The sequence below is a fragment of the Aethalodelphis obliquidens genome, unplaced genomic scaffold (genome assembly GCF_003676395.1).
Source record: "Aethalodelphis obliquidens isolate GAN/ISIS:26980383/991018 unplaced genomic scaffold, ASM367639v1 scaffold49, whole genome shotgun sequence".
In the NCBI taxonomy this organism is placed as follows: domain Eukaryota; kingdom Metazoa; phylum Chordata; class Mammalia; order Artiodactyla; family Delphinidae; genus Aethalodelphis; species Aethalodelphis obliquidens.
Window position 1 is genome coordinate 13008495 of NW_020837993.1, and position 15481 is coordinate 13023975.

The following is a 15481-nucleotide window of genomic DNA, read 5'->3' on the forward strand; positions in this document are numbered from 1 at the left end:
CTAGTACACTGGTGTGTTTAGATCAGTAGAATGACTGAGGTTGGAGAGGAGAGAATGTTGGATTCAGAAAACAGAGATGATGCTATACATATAATTTCATAAGAGTTGCCAATTATGCTTAAATATTGAATGGCCTTGAAACGAGAAGCATCAGTAAACATTTCTGAAGGTATAATTGGAATAAATATATGTTATAAAAATGCTTTTAAGTTATTTTCTTCCCCAGAATTTCACTGGCAAATTGTCTCCTCCAGAACTTCTTTTAAGAAAGAATAGATTGAAAGTCTTCATACTGTTAGAAGTTATAAAGTAGGGAACTGTGTTTGAAGAACAACTTGGGCTGCCCTCCTTGAGTGGAATGTGGTCAGGACACCTCCAGAGCCCTCCTCTGTGGGTGAGTGTGCGGTTGATGTATTAGGGACAGGGTGAGACTGCTAATAGGTAAAATTCTCCAATTGAAGAGAAATTTCATTTAGGCCAATAAGTTCAAACTATTTCTCTACAAATACTCATTGTTATTTTATGTTTTAAATTGGATTCTCTAAATAAAAGCCAACTGGCTTGTGGCCTATGTAGCAACTAAAACATCAAATGGCAGGAAGGAAGTTGACGGGAAGAAACTCAGTATCTCACATTATATAGACATCCTTGAAAACTGCATGATAAATATATCAGTATATCTGCTTTCACTTGATACTAAACAGTGTTCATACAAATAGACTAATTTCAACTTTTTCTGGTCTTTTCCACTCATCTTTTCTGTGTATCGTCTGCATTCAGTAAAGTGTATGAAATTAGCACTTTTCTATATCTTCTCTTCATAATGTTTTATCTTTTTTCTGAGTAATATATGTCCAAATATATAATTTAAAAAAATGTAATTTCCAATAAAACAAATACAATTTTCTGAATGAGAAAGAGGAAAAAAAAGTAGTACGAAATTTTTAATAATGCCAACAGATATTTATGTGTTAACCTACCGGTAGGACTTTTTCTTTTCCTATCAATGATGGAAAGCTTCTGAAGAGTCATGTGAAGTACATACTAGCATCCAGTTATAACAAAGAACTAACATCAAGAAGCAACTTGGCTTTGTGTTATAAAAAACTATCAAAAGAGTAATAATTTCAAGGTTTTTTTTCCTTTGGAATCTTGCTACATATCCATATTTCAAAGTATAAAATAATTTTTTCTTCAAAATGTATCATTGATGATAACCATTACCCATTTTTTTGCTTCTAAAGTTGATTTCACTTGAAACAATATTCACTAAGAAAATTTTGTAAAAATTCTATCTACACTTCTTTCACACACTGGAAAGCAATGTCAAAACAATGGCTTGTGAATGCTGTATACCCATCTTTGAAAGATAATCATTGAACTCATAATAGCATATACTGTGGGGTTCACCTTCGTCTAGTAAAACACAACTCAAGGTAAAATGTTGAACTACTGGTGTTCAAAGATAAACATCTTTGACTTTAGCTACATGAGAATTTTGAAAATTCATTTTTTTTCTCAACTGAAAACTTGTGGATAATACATATACATCCTTCCCAAGCCTAGGGTGAAGTTATTAAAGAATGCCAACCAGTGAAGATGGTGCCAGAGCAAAGAGGCCACAGAGAGAGGAAACTGGGTGGTAACTCACTGCAGTTCACACTTGAACTCAGATTGCCTGGGCGCTGAGATCAGTAGAGTGTATCTTGGCCAGCAGTGACTTCGCATACATGGACACCGGTGCTGCCAACGGTTGCAAAGAAAAGATACAGAAAGGGGCCGGGCCTAAGAGCTTCTCAGATATTTGCTTGTAGGTTTCACAGATTTCTTCACAAGGAAAATTCGCAGCTGCTTCCAATATCCAGAAAAATATATCTCCACGTTACAGATTCAGTAAGAATTAACAAGAATATCACTTTAAAACTCAATTAACCTGTTTGTGTGCTCGCATGTTTGTGTGAGCCTGAAATACATAATAGAAATATTTGCCACATACTCCTACGCTGCTCAAAGGTATTACATAATTTCAGATAAACTGAGTAGTATCTTTCCTTGCTACTCCAATTGATCACTATTGGTCTGGGTAGGGCCAAAGTTTAGAAGGAAACCTAACACTCTTCTTTTTTCACCAGGAGGAAAATTTAGAGATACAGATATCCCACCCAATAGACCAAGTTGAAGAGCAGGAACGATGTAGGGAAAAAGACCCGAGAATATGAGTCTAGTTCCAAGATGTCTATGTGAATACGCCCTTTTCTCCAAGATCCTGATTTGCATTCTTCATAGCAGCAGAAGAAGCTCTGACAGTCTTTCCCATCCAGACACTCATAGACACAGGTGTCTTCAAATTCCTGCCAGTACACGGAATTGTTTAGGGTAACCATTGCCGGTGGTGGTGGACTCATATCAAGGAGAGAATAGTTCTGCTGGCAACAAGAAAAACACAAATATCAACATGAGATGAATCAAGATCAGCCCAAGGTGTATCAAGAAATAAGTACAGTTTATGCCTGTTCAATAAATAAAGAGGACTGTGCCATGCCCTATGCCCACCCTCATTCCTGCTCTGAAAAGTTCAGTCTTTGCAAATTTAATGCATGAAAAACTACAGTGACGTTTGCAAATCTTGTATTTCTTGGGTTACTGATAAGGGAGAATAAGCCTATTTTCAAATGTGTATTTGCAATTTCAAGTCCCTGTTCTGCCTACTTCTCTTCTGGTTTAGAGTATACACACACACACACACACACACACACACACACATATAAAATTCCGCAAATGTTAAAAAATACATAAATAAAGTGTGGAGAAGTAAAGTTCTTTTTTTTAAATTATCAAACAGTATTTTTAAAAAGTACATAAGGATGGTGAGAGAATCTTCTTGTTCCATGCAATTCAGGTGAAAAATGAGTTTTCAATGTGTGGATACCAGACATTGCTTGTCATCTCTAGATAGCCAAAATCTGTGTACAATTGGAATGTTATATTTTCTACTTCACAAGCTCTCCTCCTGATGTTGGAAGTCAGTATGGAGCAGATAAGGAGACAGGACAATTTACAGTCACACATAAATGAGAATAGTTTGATTAAATATATTTGTAGCTCTGTGGAGTCAAACCACAGAGAAGCAGGTAGAGATGTAGAGCATTCGGTATTACTACTGGTAGCCTTTGGGGACATCATTTTAATTGGGAAGTGATTGTGTGTGAGGACCGACCTTAATCAAGATGTCCTCCTCCTACTGTGCACAAGCCAATAGCCAGACAGGAGCATCATGGTGCAGCTGTCTACTTTCATCAACAATTCTAGGCAATGGGCAGAAATGAAAATTTTGCTCTAAGTTAGGTTATAATGTAGATACATATCCTCCCTCTCCCTGAGAGGGTGTAAATATCACCTGAAGGTTTGCTAAAAAAACAGATTCCTGTGTCTGTCTGAAGTACTAGTATTTTTCTAACAAACTCCAGTTGGAAAATATCTGCCTTTATTGAAAATGGCACATGAATTTTGACAGTGTTCAGCCAGATTTTCATCATATTTCTTCAACACTTTGTACCTGTGTAGGGTCACACAGAGAAGCTCAGCAATTACAGGCAGGCGAGCCCAACAGAAGGAGCTTATCAAAATGGACATCAGAAGCCTCTGCAGGGAAAGAGCTCACTAGAGAGTCAAAGGGTGCTCATGGAGGTCCCAGGCTAAAAACTGTAAGATATCTGGGACAAAACTGCCTATCACACTCCCTATCCCACCTCTCGAGGTGGTCACACAGCACCGAGCTGATCTCCCTGTGCTATGTGGCTGCTTCCCACTAGCTGTCTATTTTACAATTGGTAGTGTATATATGTCAATGTTACTCTCTCACTTTGTCCCAGATTACCCTTGTTCCTCCTCGTGTACTCAAGCCTATTCTCTAGGTCTGCGTCTTTATTCTTGTCCTGCCATTAGGTTCATCAGAACGTTTTTTGATTCCACATATATGTGTTAGCATACGGTATGTTTTTCTCTCTTTATGACTTACTTCACTCTGTACGACAGACTGTGGGTCCAGCCATCTCACTACAAATGACTATTAAGTTTCACTTTATGACTAATCCATTGTACATATTGTCATATCTTCTTTATCCATTCATCTGTCGATGGACACTTAGCTTACTTCCATGACCTGGCTATTATAAATAGTGCTGCAATGAATATTGACGTCCCTGTCTCTATTTTGAATTATGGTTTTCTCAAGGTATATGCCCAGTAGTGGGATTGCAACATCATATGGTAGTACTGTTTTGGTTTTAAAGGACCCTCCATACTGTTCTTCTTAGTTGCCGTATCAATTTACTTTCCCACCAAGAGTGCAAAAGTGTTCACTTTTCACCTTCGCAGCATTTATTTGTAGTTTTTTGTGTGATGTCCATTCTGACTGGTGTGAGGTGAAAACTTGTAGTTTTGATTTGCATTTCTCTAATGATTAGTGATGTTTATCATCCTTTCATGAGTTTGTTAGCACTCTGTATATCCTCTTTGGAGAAATGTCTATTTAGGTCTTCTGCCCATTTTTGGATTGTTTTTTGAAATTACGCTGCATGAGCTGCATTTTGGAGATTAATCCTTTATTTGAGGTTTTTTTTCATTTGAGGTTTTTTTTCATATATATATGGCTTCATTTGAGGTTTTTTTTCATATATATATAATTTGGTAGGCAAAAGCTTTTAAGCTTCATTAGGTTCCACTTGTTTACTTGGGTTTTTATTTCCATTTCTCTAGGTGGTTGGTCAGAAAGGATATTTCTGTGATTTCTGTAATAGAGTTTTCAAAGCTTTTGACATAATTCAAAACCCATTTATGAAAAGACTCTCCAGAAAGTAGACGTAGAAGGAACCTACCTCAACATAATAAAGTCCATATATGACAAACCCACAGACAAACCCACATCATCCTCAATGGTGAAAAACTAAAAGCATTTCCACTAACATCGGGAAAAAATTTGCCTACTCCTACTGTTATTATTCAACAGCATTTTGGAAGTTTTAGCCACGGCAATTGGAGAAAAAGAAATAAACGGAATCGCAATCGAAAACAAGCGGTAAAACTGTCACTGTTTGCAGAAGACATGATACAACACCTGGAGTACCTTAAAGATGCTACCAGAAAACTGCTAGAGCTAATCATTGAATTTGGTAAAATAGCACGATATAAAAGTAATGCACAAAAATCGCTTGAATTCCTACACACTAACGACGAAAAATCTGAAAGAGAAATTGAGGAAACATTCCCATTTACCACTGCAACAAAAAGAATAAAATTTCTAGGAATAAACTTTCCGAAGGAGACAAAAGATCTGTATGCCGAAATCTATGACACTGTTGAAAGAAATTAAAGACGATACAAACAGATGGAGAGATATATATCATGTTCTTATGTTGGAATAATGAACAATGTGAAAATGTACTACCAAAAGCAATCTACAGGTTCAATGCAATCCCTATCAAACTATCCATGGCATTTTTCACAGAACTAGTATTTTAAAATTCACAATTTGTATCGCAACACAAAAGACTACGAATAGCCAAAGCAATCCTGAGAAACAAAAGGAGCTGGAGGAATCAGCGTCCCTGACTTCAGACATACTACAAAGCTACACTAATTAAGACAGTATGTTACTGGCACAAAAACAAAACTAGATAAATTGGAACAGGATAGAAAACTCAAAGATGAACTGACGCCCACGAGGTCACCTTATCTTTGATAATGGAGGCAAGAATATACAATGGAGAAAAGACAGCCTCTTCAATAGGTGGTGCTGAGAAAACTAGACAGCTACAAGTAAAAGAATGAAATTAGAACACTTCTTAACACCATACACAAAAATAAACTCAAAATCGATTATAGATTTAAATATAAAGCTTGACACTATAAAATTATTAGAGGAAAATAAAATAGATATTTTAATTAAGGAGTCTCCAAGGTCATCTTCAGTCCAGCTAGGTTCCTTGCCGACTCACTCCTGTTTCGCCTGTTTGTATATTGCAGCAATGTGACTTTCTCAGAACGCTGTTTCCTGGCAGCAGATACTACTGCACACCCAGAGTGGACTAGCCTTGCATACTATGGGCTGGGAAATCGTGGCACAGTTATTTGGACAACTTTCCCCAAAGCAATGTGTGGTCATCAGTGGAGTCTGCTGCTGACCCTCATCGCAGAGAGGTTGCTCATCTCTGCTTTTCCTTTTCGGAGGTAGTGGCCCGTCAACTAAACTAACATGTGGATCTTTCAGAATAGAGTTGAAGATATTGTCAGCTAACTCCCCCTTCCTCTTTCTTCTGAACTTCTGTTGAAGTTTTCTCTGACTGCGTCTTTGCACATAGCCTGGAACTTTTTCTGTCTGTGAATTATTTTTCTATGACTTTCTTCAGGGTCATTACACTTTCCTGCTTAAGAAAAATAAATTCTTCTAGCTTCTAGTTATTCTTTCTTTTGACAGTATCATTTCTACACCACTGATGTCAATATTTCTTTCTCCACTCCGAGCACTCTGGCAGTGTGAAGACTGAGAGTGGAGGAAGATATAATGTGCTCTCCGGCCTCAGGCTATTCGTTCTGATATTTCTCTGTTATTCAGCATCCCCCGCTCCCACCCGTTCACCTTACTTTTCAATGCGTTGTTATTTGGCAGCATTTGATGGCCAGAACTATATGTTCACTGTGTAAAAATGGCCTTACCTTCTGTCAGAACTACAATGATACACACTTGAAGAAATGCTGATGAAAATTGTCTGAAATGCACTGAACATACGGTGCTGATCAGCAGTTAGAAAACCAATTGTGGTGTATGCTTGGGCATAAATTATTGTCAATTTCTGAGTTCACATGTATAAAGGAATAGAAATAGTTATACGTAAAAATTGTTATATGATAAAAGCGGTAGCGCACATCAATGATTTAAAGACATATTTTTCAATTTTTCAATAAATTCTTACATTAATCCATACAATCAATATTCAAGCACATTAATAATTAAATATAACACTTTTTCTTTAAATTGTGAAACCTTACTCAATATTTAAGAGGCCTTATGTTTTCAACATCTCGGCGTCCTTTCAGTAGAATGGGTGTTGTGAGGATAAATGAGTTGATACATGTACTGGTGGAATGCATTTTGGCAAAACTTGTGCAATCTTTGGCGTAGCCAATTTTGCGTCTAAGAATTTAGACTAATAGTTACAAGTATGTACAGAACTGTAATGATAAAAATATGTTTAAAAGTGAAAAAGTGTGGATTAGCCCTTTGTCCAGCCAAGATTGTGCATCAATCATGAACATATGATACAATTATTAAGATGATCCTATAAATTAATATTTTGACCCAGAAATGTATTTATAATTATTTTTGAGTTACAGGAATATATATGGTATACACTTTTACCCGGGGGGGTGGGTAGGAGTGATTTTTTTCCCTTTATTTTCCAAATTTTCTTAATTGGACATATTTTAAAGAATTAAGTACATTTTTGAAGGGAGTACATGCATTATTCATTGGCCTCCAATAAGTGCATATGTAAACAATAATATCTTTCTATTGTAGTTTATCCAGAGTTCTCAGAAATATTTGCACTTGCAGTGCTATACGTACGGAGGGGGCTTGTAGACTTAAGCGTTCATGAATCCATCTTGAGGAATCTGGATATAGTAACTACAAGGAAATCAGAAAAAGTATTTAGAAAACTACTATGGAAATCTGCATCACAAAACACTGGTAAAGAGTAATCTTTAAAGTATGAGCACATCAGTCCACGCCACTGGTAGGTGAAGCTGAAGAGTGCTTGAATGTCACATTCATATCTTTGGAATACCTGTGTTGTATTTTTAAAGACTTCTTCAACTATTTATATCATTATATACGATCCTATGAATAAGAATCATTTGCCTATCCTCCCAGAAAATCTTTGCTACTGGAACTCACCGATGTCTTTTTCTTAGTGCTAGCTGGTTTTCTACAACTTGAATAGTAGTTGAGGGTAGCATACTCCATCAAAGCAGCAAAGACAAATAAGAAGCAAACGGTCACGAAGAGGTCCATGGCTGTCACATAGGAAACACGAGGCAAGGATTTCCTGGCTATGGTGCTGAGTGTGGTCATGGTCAGTACTGTGGTTATGCCTGCACAGGGAACACATACCAAGTTGTGAAAGGGGTCACACAGAATCCCTCCATTGCGACACAGTGTTTTATTTTTATGTGACTGCTTCTTGACATTGCATAAATAGAATACATTTAATTGTAATTGTTTAATTTTGTAAGCAACAGTTCCATAAAATGTTTTATTATAGTCTTCACATTAACATTAAAATACCTGAATTAAGTTAATATCTTCCAGTTTATTCAGTTATTCTCGTACTGTTTGACATTTTGCCTCTTAAATATATTTTTAATGAAAATACAGTTTTCAGTCCCCTGTACTTTCCATCAGTTCATCATCTCACACTTTTTTTCTGCCCAGATAAACCACTTTTTGTCTTCTCCTTCTCTATGCAACTTGTAAACTCTTTTTCTTGAAGACTCAGCACTCTTTCTGAGGCAAACGGCTTCGTAGTACCCCAGGCAGATCTGATAATATGTAGTTTCACTATTCCTGTACCTTCTATGTACCTTACTCTTCTGCTTCTCACAGAGAGTTGCATATGTCTTTGCAGTATGTCTCCCTGAACTGACTGTGTGATCATTAAGAGAAAAACTGTATCTTGCTCATCTTGCTTGCCTATTACCTAATATTGTGCCTAGCATTCTAGGCTTTTCAATAAGTGCTTTGCATAAGTGTATTGATTCTTTGATTAATTAGTTAACTAATCACACGCGATTCAATCTATTTCATATATGTCGGCTAACACTAAAGATTTAATCAAAGACTCTGGAAAAAATTAGGAAAGGGTCATACATGTGATGAAAGAAAAACAAGAAAAGGAAATGGAGTTTACTAAAATGAAGAGTGAAATAACTGGATGATTATCATGTGAAATGATGAGCCTGCAGGAAATTAGAACATGCAAGAGCTGTCAGACAGGCAGGCTAGTGACATAGACAACAGACTCACAAGAATAGACATTTTAACACTCCACCTCTGTGATTTAAAGGGAGTACTATAAAGTACCTGCCCAGAAGTACTAATCAGGGATCAGGTATACGTGACAGATGCACACACATCAGATACCAGGTTTGCAGTTTGCATCCCAGCTACAGTTTAGTGCATATCTGGCCTGGCAATCAGCAAAGGCCAGTTGTAGAATAAATCAAACAGCACAGCATAAACAGCTTGAGTAGGTGTACAAGATAATGAACTAGAAGTCAACGGCTTCAGCCTTGCTCTTGGCTTTTCAACATTTGGTCATATAAAGTTACCTTGTTTAAAATGAGTTTCTTTAATCAATTCAGTGAAAATAGGATGCCAGGCTCTCCATGTTGTAGGTGAGCAAGTTGTGAAATTTTTGTAAAAATGATTTGTAAATTTGAAAAGTCTACACTGTTGACAGGTATTTTTATGAAAGAAGATTTCACAATAAATATATGTCCAATTTAATTTTTTAAAAAAGTGTTGACCATGTCATCTCTACAGAATTTATAAGTAGGTATTTTTCAGTAAAATTGGGTATTTTTACCTAACTTCTTCAAAACTTTTTTCTCATGTTTTGGAACACCAGGTGCAGTTATGTTATACATCTTCATACTGTCTCAAAGATCACTGAGGCTCTGTTCATTTTAAATATTTTGATTCCCTCTTTTCTTCTGATTAGTTAAATTTTATATGATGGTTTTCAATTATACATGACTTTTTTCCCCTGCCATTTTTCAATCTGCTCTTAAGCTCATCTAGTGATTTTTTTTCAATTCGACTATTATACATTTAACTCTAGAATTTCTTTTTTAATATACTACATCAGCTATTATCCATCTGGTCATCTGGTAATTCATTATTTTATTTTAAATCCTTGAATATTTGTAATCATACATGCTTTTACACATAGTTTCCTGTAATTGATATTTAATCTCATAGCGTTGTGGTCAGAAAAGATACTTGATACAATTTCAATTTTCTTAAATTTACCAAGGCTTGATTTGTGACCCAAGATATGATCTATCTTGGAGAATGTTCCATGAGCAATTCAGAAAAATGTATATTCTGTTGTGTTTGATCAAATGTCCTATCTGTTGATTCAACATCAGAGTTGCATTTTTTTTACATCTTTATTGGAGTGTAATTGCTTCACAATGGTGTGTTAGTTTCTGCTTTATAACAAAGTGAACCACTTATACATATGTTCCCATATATCTTCCCTCTTGCGTCTCGCTCCCTCCCACCCTCTTTATCCTACCACTCTAGGTAATCACAAAGCACAGAGCTAATCTCCCTGTGCTATGCGGCTGCTTCCCACTAGCTATCTATTTTATGTTTCGTAGTGTACGTTTGGGAGTGTATTTTACGTTTGGCCTGCAGTTTTCTTTCTTTGTGACGTCCTTGTCTGCTTTTGGTATCAGGGTGATGGTGGCTTCGTAGAATGAGTCTGGGAGTGTTCCACCCTCTGCTATATTTTGGAAGAGTTTGACAAGGATAGGTGTCAGCTCCTCTCTAAATGTTTCAAAGTGCCTGTGAAGCCATCTGGTCCTGGACTTTTGTTTGTTGGAAGATTTTTAATCAAAGTTTCAATGTCAGTGCCTGTGGTTGTTCTGTTAATATTTTCTATTTCTTCCTGATTCAGCGTTTGCAGGTTGTGCAACTTAAGAATTTCTTCGTTTCTTCCAGGTTGTCTATTTTATTGGCGTAGAGTTGTTTGTAGTAATCTTTCATCTTTTGTATTTCTGCAGTCAGTTTTTACTTCTCCATTTTCGTTTATAATTCTATTGATTTGAGTCATTTCCCTTTTTTGCTTGATGAGTTTGGCTAATGGTTTATAAGTTTTATCTTCGCAAATAACCAGGTTTTAGTTTTATTGATCTTTGCTATCGTTTTCTTCATTTTTTTTTCATGTATTTCTCACCTGCTCTTTATGATTTCTTTCCTTCTGCTAACTTTGGGGTTCTTTTGTTCTTCTTTTTCTAATTGCTTTAGGTGCAAGATTAGGTTGTTTAACCTTTTCAATAAGTGGTGCTGGGAAAACTGGACAGGTACATGTAGAAGTATGAGATTAGATCACTCCCTAACAGCATGCAGAAAAATAAGCTCATAATGGATTAAAGACTTAAATGTATGGCCAGAAACTTTCAAACTCTTAGAGGAAAACATACACAGAAGACTCTAAGACTAAGTCACAGCAAGATCCTTTTTGACCCACCTCCTTGAGAAATGGAAATAAAATCAAAAATAAATGGGACCTAATGAAACTTCAAAGCTTTTGCACAGCAAAGGAAACCATAAACAAGACCAAAAGACACCCCTCAGAATGGGAGAAAATATTTGTCAATGAAGCAACTGACAAAGGATTAATTTCCAATATTTACAAGTAGCTCATATCATACAAGTAGCTCAATATTTACATGTAGCTCAATAACAAAAAAAAAAACCAAACAACCCAATCCAAAAATGGGCAGAAGACCTAAATAGACATTTCTCCAAAGAAGATATACAGGTTGCCTACAAACACATGAAAGAATGCTCAACATCATTAATCATTAGAGAAATGCAAATCAAAACTAAAATGAGATATCATCTCACACCAGTCAGAATGGCCATCATCAAAAAATCTAGAAACAATAACTGCTGGAGGGGGTGTGGAGAAAATGGAACACTCTGTACTGCTGGTGGGAATGTGAATTGGTACAGGCACTATGGAGAACAGTATGGAGGTTCCTTAAAAAACTACAAATAGAACTGCCATATGACCCAGGAATCCCACTACAGGGCATATACCCTGAGAAAACCATAATTCAAAAAGATCATGTACCAAAATGTTCGCTGCAGCTCTATTTACAATAGCCAGGAGATGGAAACAACCTAAGTGCCCATTGTCGATGGATAAAGATGTGCCACACAATGGAATGCAATGGAATATTACTCAGCTATAAAAAGAAACGAAATTGAGCTAATTGTAATGAGGTGGCTAGACCTAGAGTCTGTCATACAGAGTGAAGTAAGTCAGAAAGAGAAAGACAAGTACCGTATGCTAACACATATATATGGAATTTAAGGGAAAAAAATGTGAAGAACATAGGGGTAAGACAGGAATAAAGACACAGACCTAGTTGAGAACGGCCTTGAGGATATGGGGAGGGGGAAGGGTGAGATGTAACAAAGCGAGAGAGAGGCATGGACGTATATACACTACCAAACGTAAGATAGATAACTAGTGGGAAGCAGCCGAATAGCACAGGGAGATCAGCTCAGTGCTTGGTGACAGCTTGGAGGGGTGGGATAGGGAGGGTGAGAGGGAGGGAGACGCAAAAGGGAAGAGATATGGCTACATACGTATATGTATAACTGACTCACTTTGTTATAAAGCAGAAACTAACACACCATTGTAAAGCAATTATAGCCCAATAAACATGTTAAAAAAAATACAAGAAAGCCTTGCCTAAATGAAAAAAAAAATTAGGTTGTTTATTCGAGATGTTTCCTGTTTCTTAAATTAGGATTCTATTGCTATAAATTTCCCACTTAGATCTGCTTTTGCTGCATCCCATAGGTTTTGGTTCGTTTTGTCTCCATTTTCATTTGTTTCTAGGTATTTTTTTATTTCGTCTTAGATTTCTTCAGTGATCACCTCGTTATTAAGTAGTGTATTATTTAGCCTCCATGTGTTTGTATTTTTTACAGATCTTTTCCTGTAATTGATAGCTAGTCTCATGGCGTTGTGGTCAGAAAAGATAATTGATACCACTTCAATTTTCTTAAATTTACTAAGGCTTGATTTGTGACCCAAGATATGATCTATCCTGGAGAATGTTCCATGAACAATTCAGAAAAATGTATATTCTGTTGTGTTTGATCGAATGTCCTATAAATATCAAATCCATCTTGTTTAATGTATCATTTAAAGCTTGTGTTTCCTTATTTATTTTCATTTTGGATGATCGGTCCTTTGGTGAAAGTAGGGTGTTAAAGTCCCCTACTATGAATGCGTTACTGTTGATTTCCCCTTTTATGACTGTTAGTATTTGCCTTATGTGTTTAGGTGCTCCTAATTTGGGTACATAAATATTTACAATTGTAATATCTTCTTCTTGGATAGATCCCTTGATCATTATGTAGTGTCCGTCTTCGTCTCTTCTAATAGTCTTTATTATAAAGTCTATTTTGTCTGATATGAGAATTGTTACTCCAGCTTTCTTTTGGTTTCCACTAGCATGTCTCTAGGTCTGTTATGGGTCTCTTGTAGACAGCATATACATGGGTTTGTTTTTGTATCCATTCAGCCACTCTGTGTCTTTTGGTGGAGCATTTAAACCATATAAATAAGGTAATTATCGATATGTATTATCGATATGTATGTTCCTATTCTTATTTCTTAATTGTTTTGTGTTTGTTATTGTAGGTCTTTTCTTGCCTTGTGTTTCTTGCCTAGAGAAGATTCTTTAGCATTTGTTGTAAAGCTTGTTTGGTGGTTTTGAACTCAGTTTTTGCTTGTGTGTAAATGTTTTAATTTCTCCATCAAATCTGAATGATACCCTTGCTGGGTAATCTTGGTTGTAGGATTTTCTCCTTCATCACTTTAAATATGTCCTGCCAGTCCCTTCTGGCTTGCAGAGTTTCTGCTGAAAGGTCAGCTGTTAACCTTATGGGGATTCCCTTGTGTGTTATCTGTCTTCCCCTTGCTGCTTTTAATATGTTTTCTTTGTATTTAATTTTGACAGTTTGATTACTATGTGTTTTGGCGTGTTTCTCCTTGGATTTATCCTGTATGGGACTCTGTGCTTCCTGGACCTGATTAACTATTTCCTTTCCCATATTAGGGAAGTGTTCAACTATAATCTCTTCAAATATTTTCTCAGTTCCTTTCTTTTTCTCTTCTTCTTCTGGAACACCTACAATTTGAATATCGGTTTGTTTAATGTTGTCCCAGAGGTCTCTGAGACTGTCCTCAGTTCTTTTCTTTCACTTTATTCTGCTCTGCAGTAGTTATTTCCACTACGTTATCTTCCAGGTCACTTTTCCGTTCTTCTGCCACAGTTTTTCTGCTATTGATCCCTTCTAGAGTATTTTTAATTTCATTTATTGTGTTCTTCATCGTTGCTTGTTTTCTCTTTAGTTCTTCTAGGTCCTTGTTAAATGATTCTTGCATTTTTTTTCTATCCTATTTCCAAGATTTTTGATCATCTTTACTATCATTATTATAAATTCCTTTTCAGGTAGACTGCCTATTTCCTCTTCATTTGTTAGGTGTAGTGGGATTTTATCTTTCTCCTTCATCTGCTGTGTATTTTTCTGTCTTCTCATTTTGCTTATCTCACTGTGTTTGGGGTCTCCGTTTTGCTGGAGGCAGGTTCATAGTTCCCATTCTTTTTGATGTCTGTCCCCAGTAGCTAAAGTTGGTCCAGTGGATTGTGTAGGCTTACTGGTGGAGGGGAGTGGTGCCTGTGTTCTGGTGGATGAGGCTGGATCTTGTCTTTCTGGTGGGCAGGTCCACATTTTGTGGTGTGTTTTGAGATGTGTGTGGACTTACGATTTTAGGCGGCCTCTCTGCTAATGGGTGGGGTTGTGTTCCTATCTTGCTACTTGTTTGACATAGGGTGTCCAGCAGTGTAGCTTGCTGGTCGTTGAGTGAAGCTGGGTGCTGGTGTTGAGATAGATATCGCTGGGAGATTTTCGCCATGTGATATTATGTGGAGCTGGGAGGTCTCTTGTGGACCAGTGTCCTGAAGTTGCCTCTCCCACCTCAGAGGCACAACACTGACTCCTGGCTGCAGCACCAAGAGCCTTTCATCCACACGGCTCAGAATAGAAGGGAGACAAAAGAAAGAAAGAGGAAAAAAAGGAAGAAAGAAAGAAAGAAGATAAAAGGAAAGAAAATAAAGTAACATAAAATAAAATAAAGTTATTAAAAAATAATTATTAAGAAAATTTTTTTAAAAAAATAAAAAAACAAAACAAAAAACCTGACGCATAGAACCCTAGGACAAATGGTGAAAAGAAAGCTATACAGACAAAATTTCACACAAAAACATCCAGCTACACGTGACCAAAAGAGAAGGGAAAAAAACGGTAAATCTTGCTCTCAAAGTCCACCTCCTCAATTTGGGATGATTCGTTCTCTATTCAGGTATTCCAAAGTTGCACAGTTGATGTTGGAGATTATTCCGCTGCTTCTGAGGCTGCTGGGAGAGATTTCCCTTTCTTTTCTTTGCACAGCTCCCGTGTTTCGGCTTTAGATTTGGCCCCGCCTCTGCTTGTAGGTCGCTGGAGGACCTGTTCTTTGCTCAGATAGGACGGGTTAAAGGAGCCGCTGATTAGGGGGCTTTACTCACTCAGGCCGGGGGGATGGAGGGGTTACGGAGTGCGGGGCGA

The 15481-nt window shown here is 36.9% G+C and overlaps 1 protein-coding gene across 1 annotated transcript in view; it reads right to left on the reverse strand.

Annotated features, from left to right (window-relative positions):
- Positions 1-1796: 1796 nt before the first annotated feature.
- Positions 1797-15481, reverse strand: part of GABRG3 (gamma-aminobutyric acid type A receptor subunit gamma3) — a 638302-nt gene continuing 624617 nt past the window's right edge. The window contains exons 8-10 of the mRNA XM_027083245.1: positions 7955-8151; positions 7625-7684; positions 1797-2423 (exon numbers count right to left, since the gene is read on the reverse strand). Coding sequence (XP_026939046.1) covers positions 2142-2423; positions 7625-7684; positions 7955-8151 — 539 coding nt within the window. The 3' untranslated portion in view covers positions 1797-2141. The remainder of the gene's footprint in view (positions 2424-7624; positions 7685-7954; positions 8152-15481) is intronic.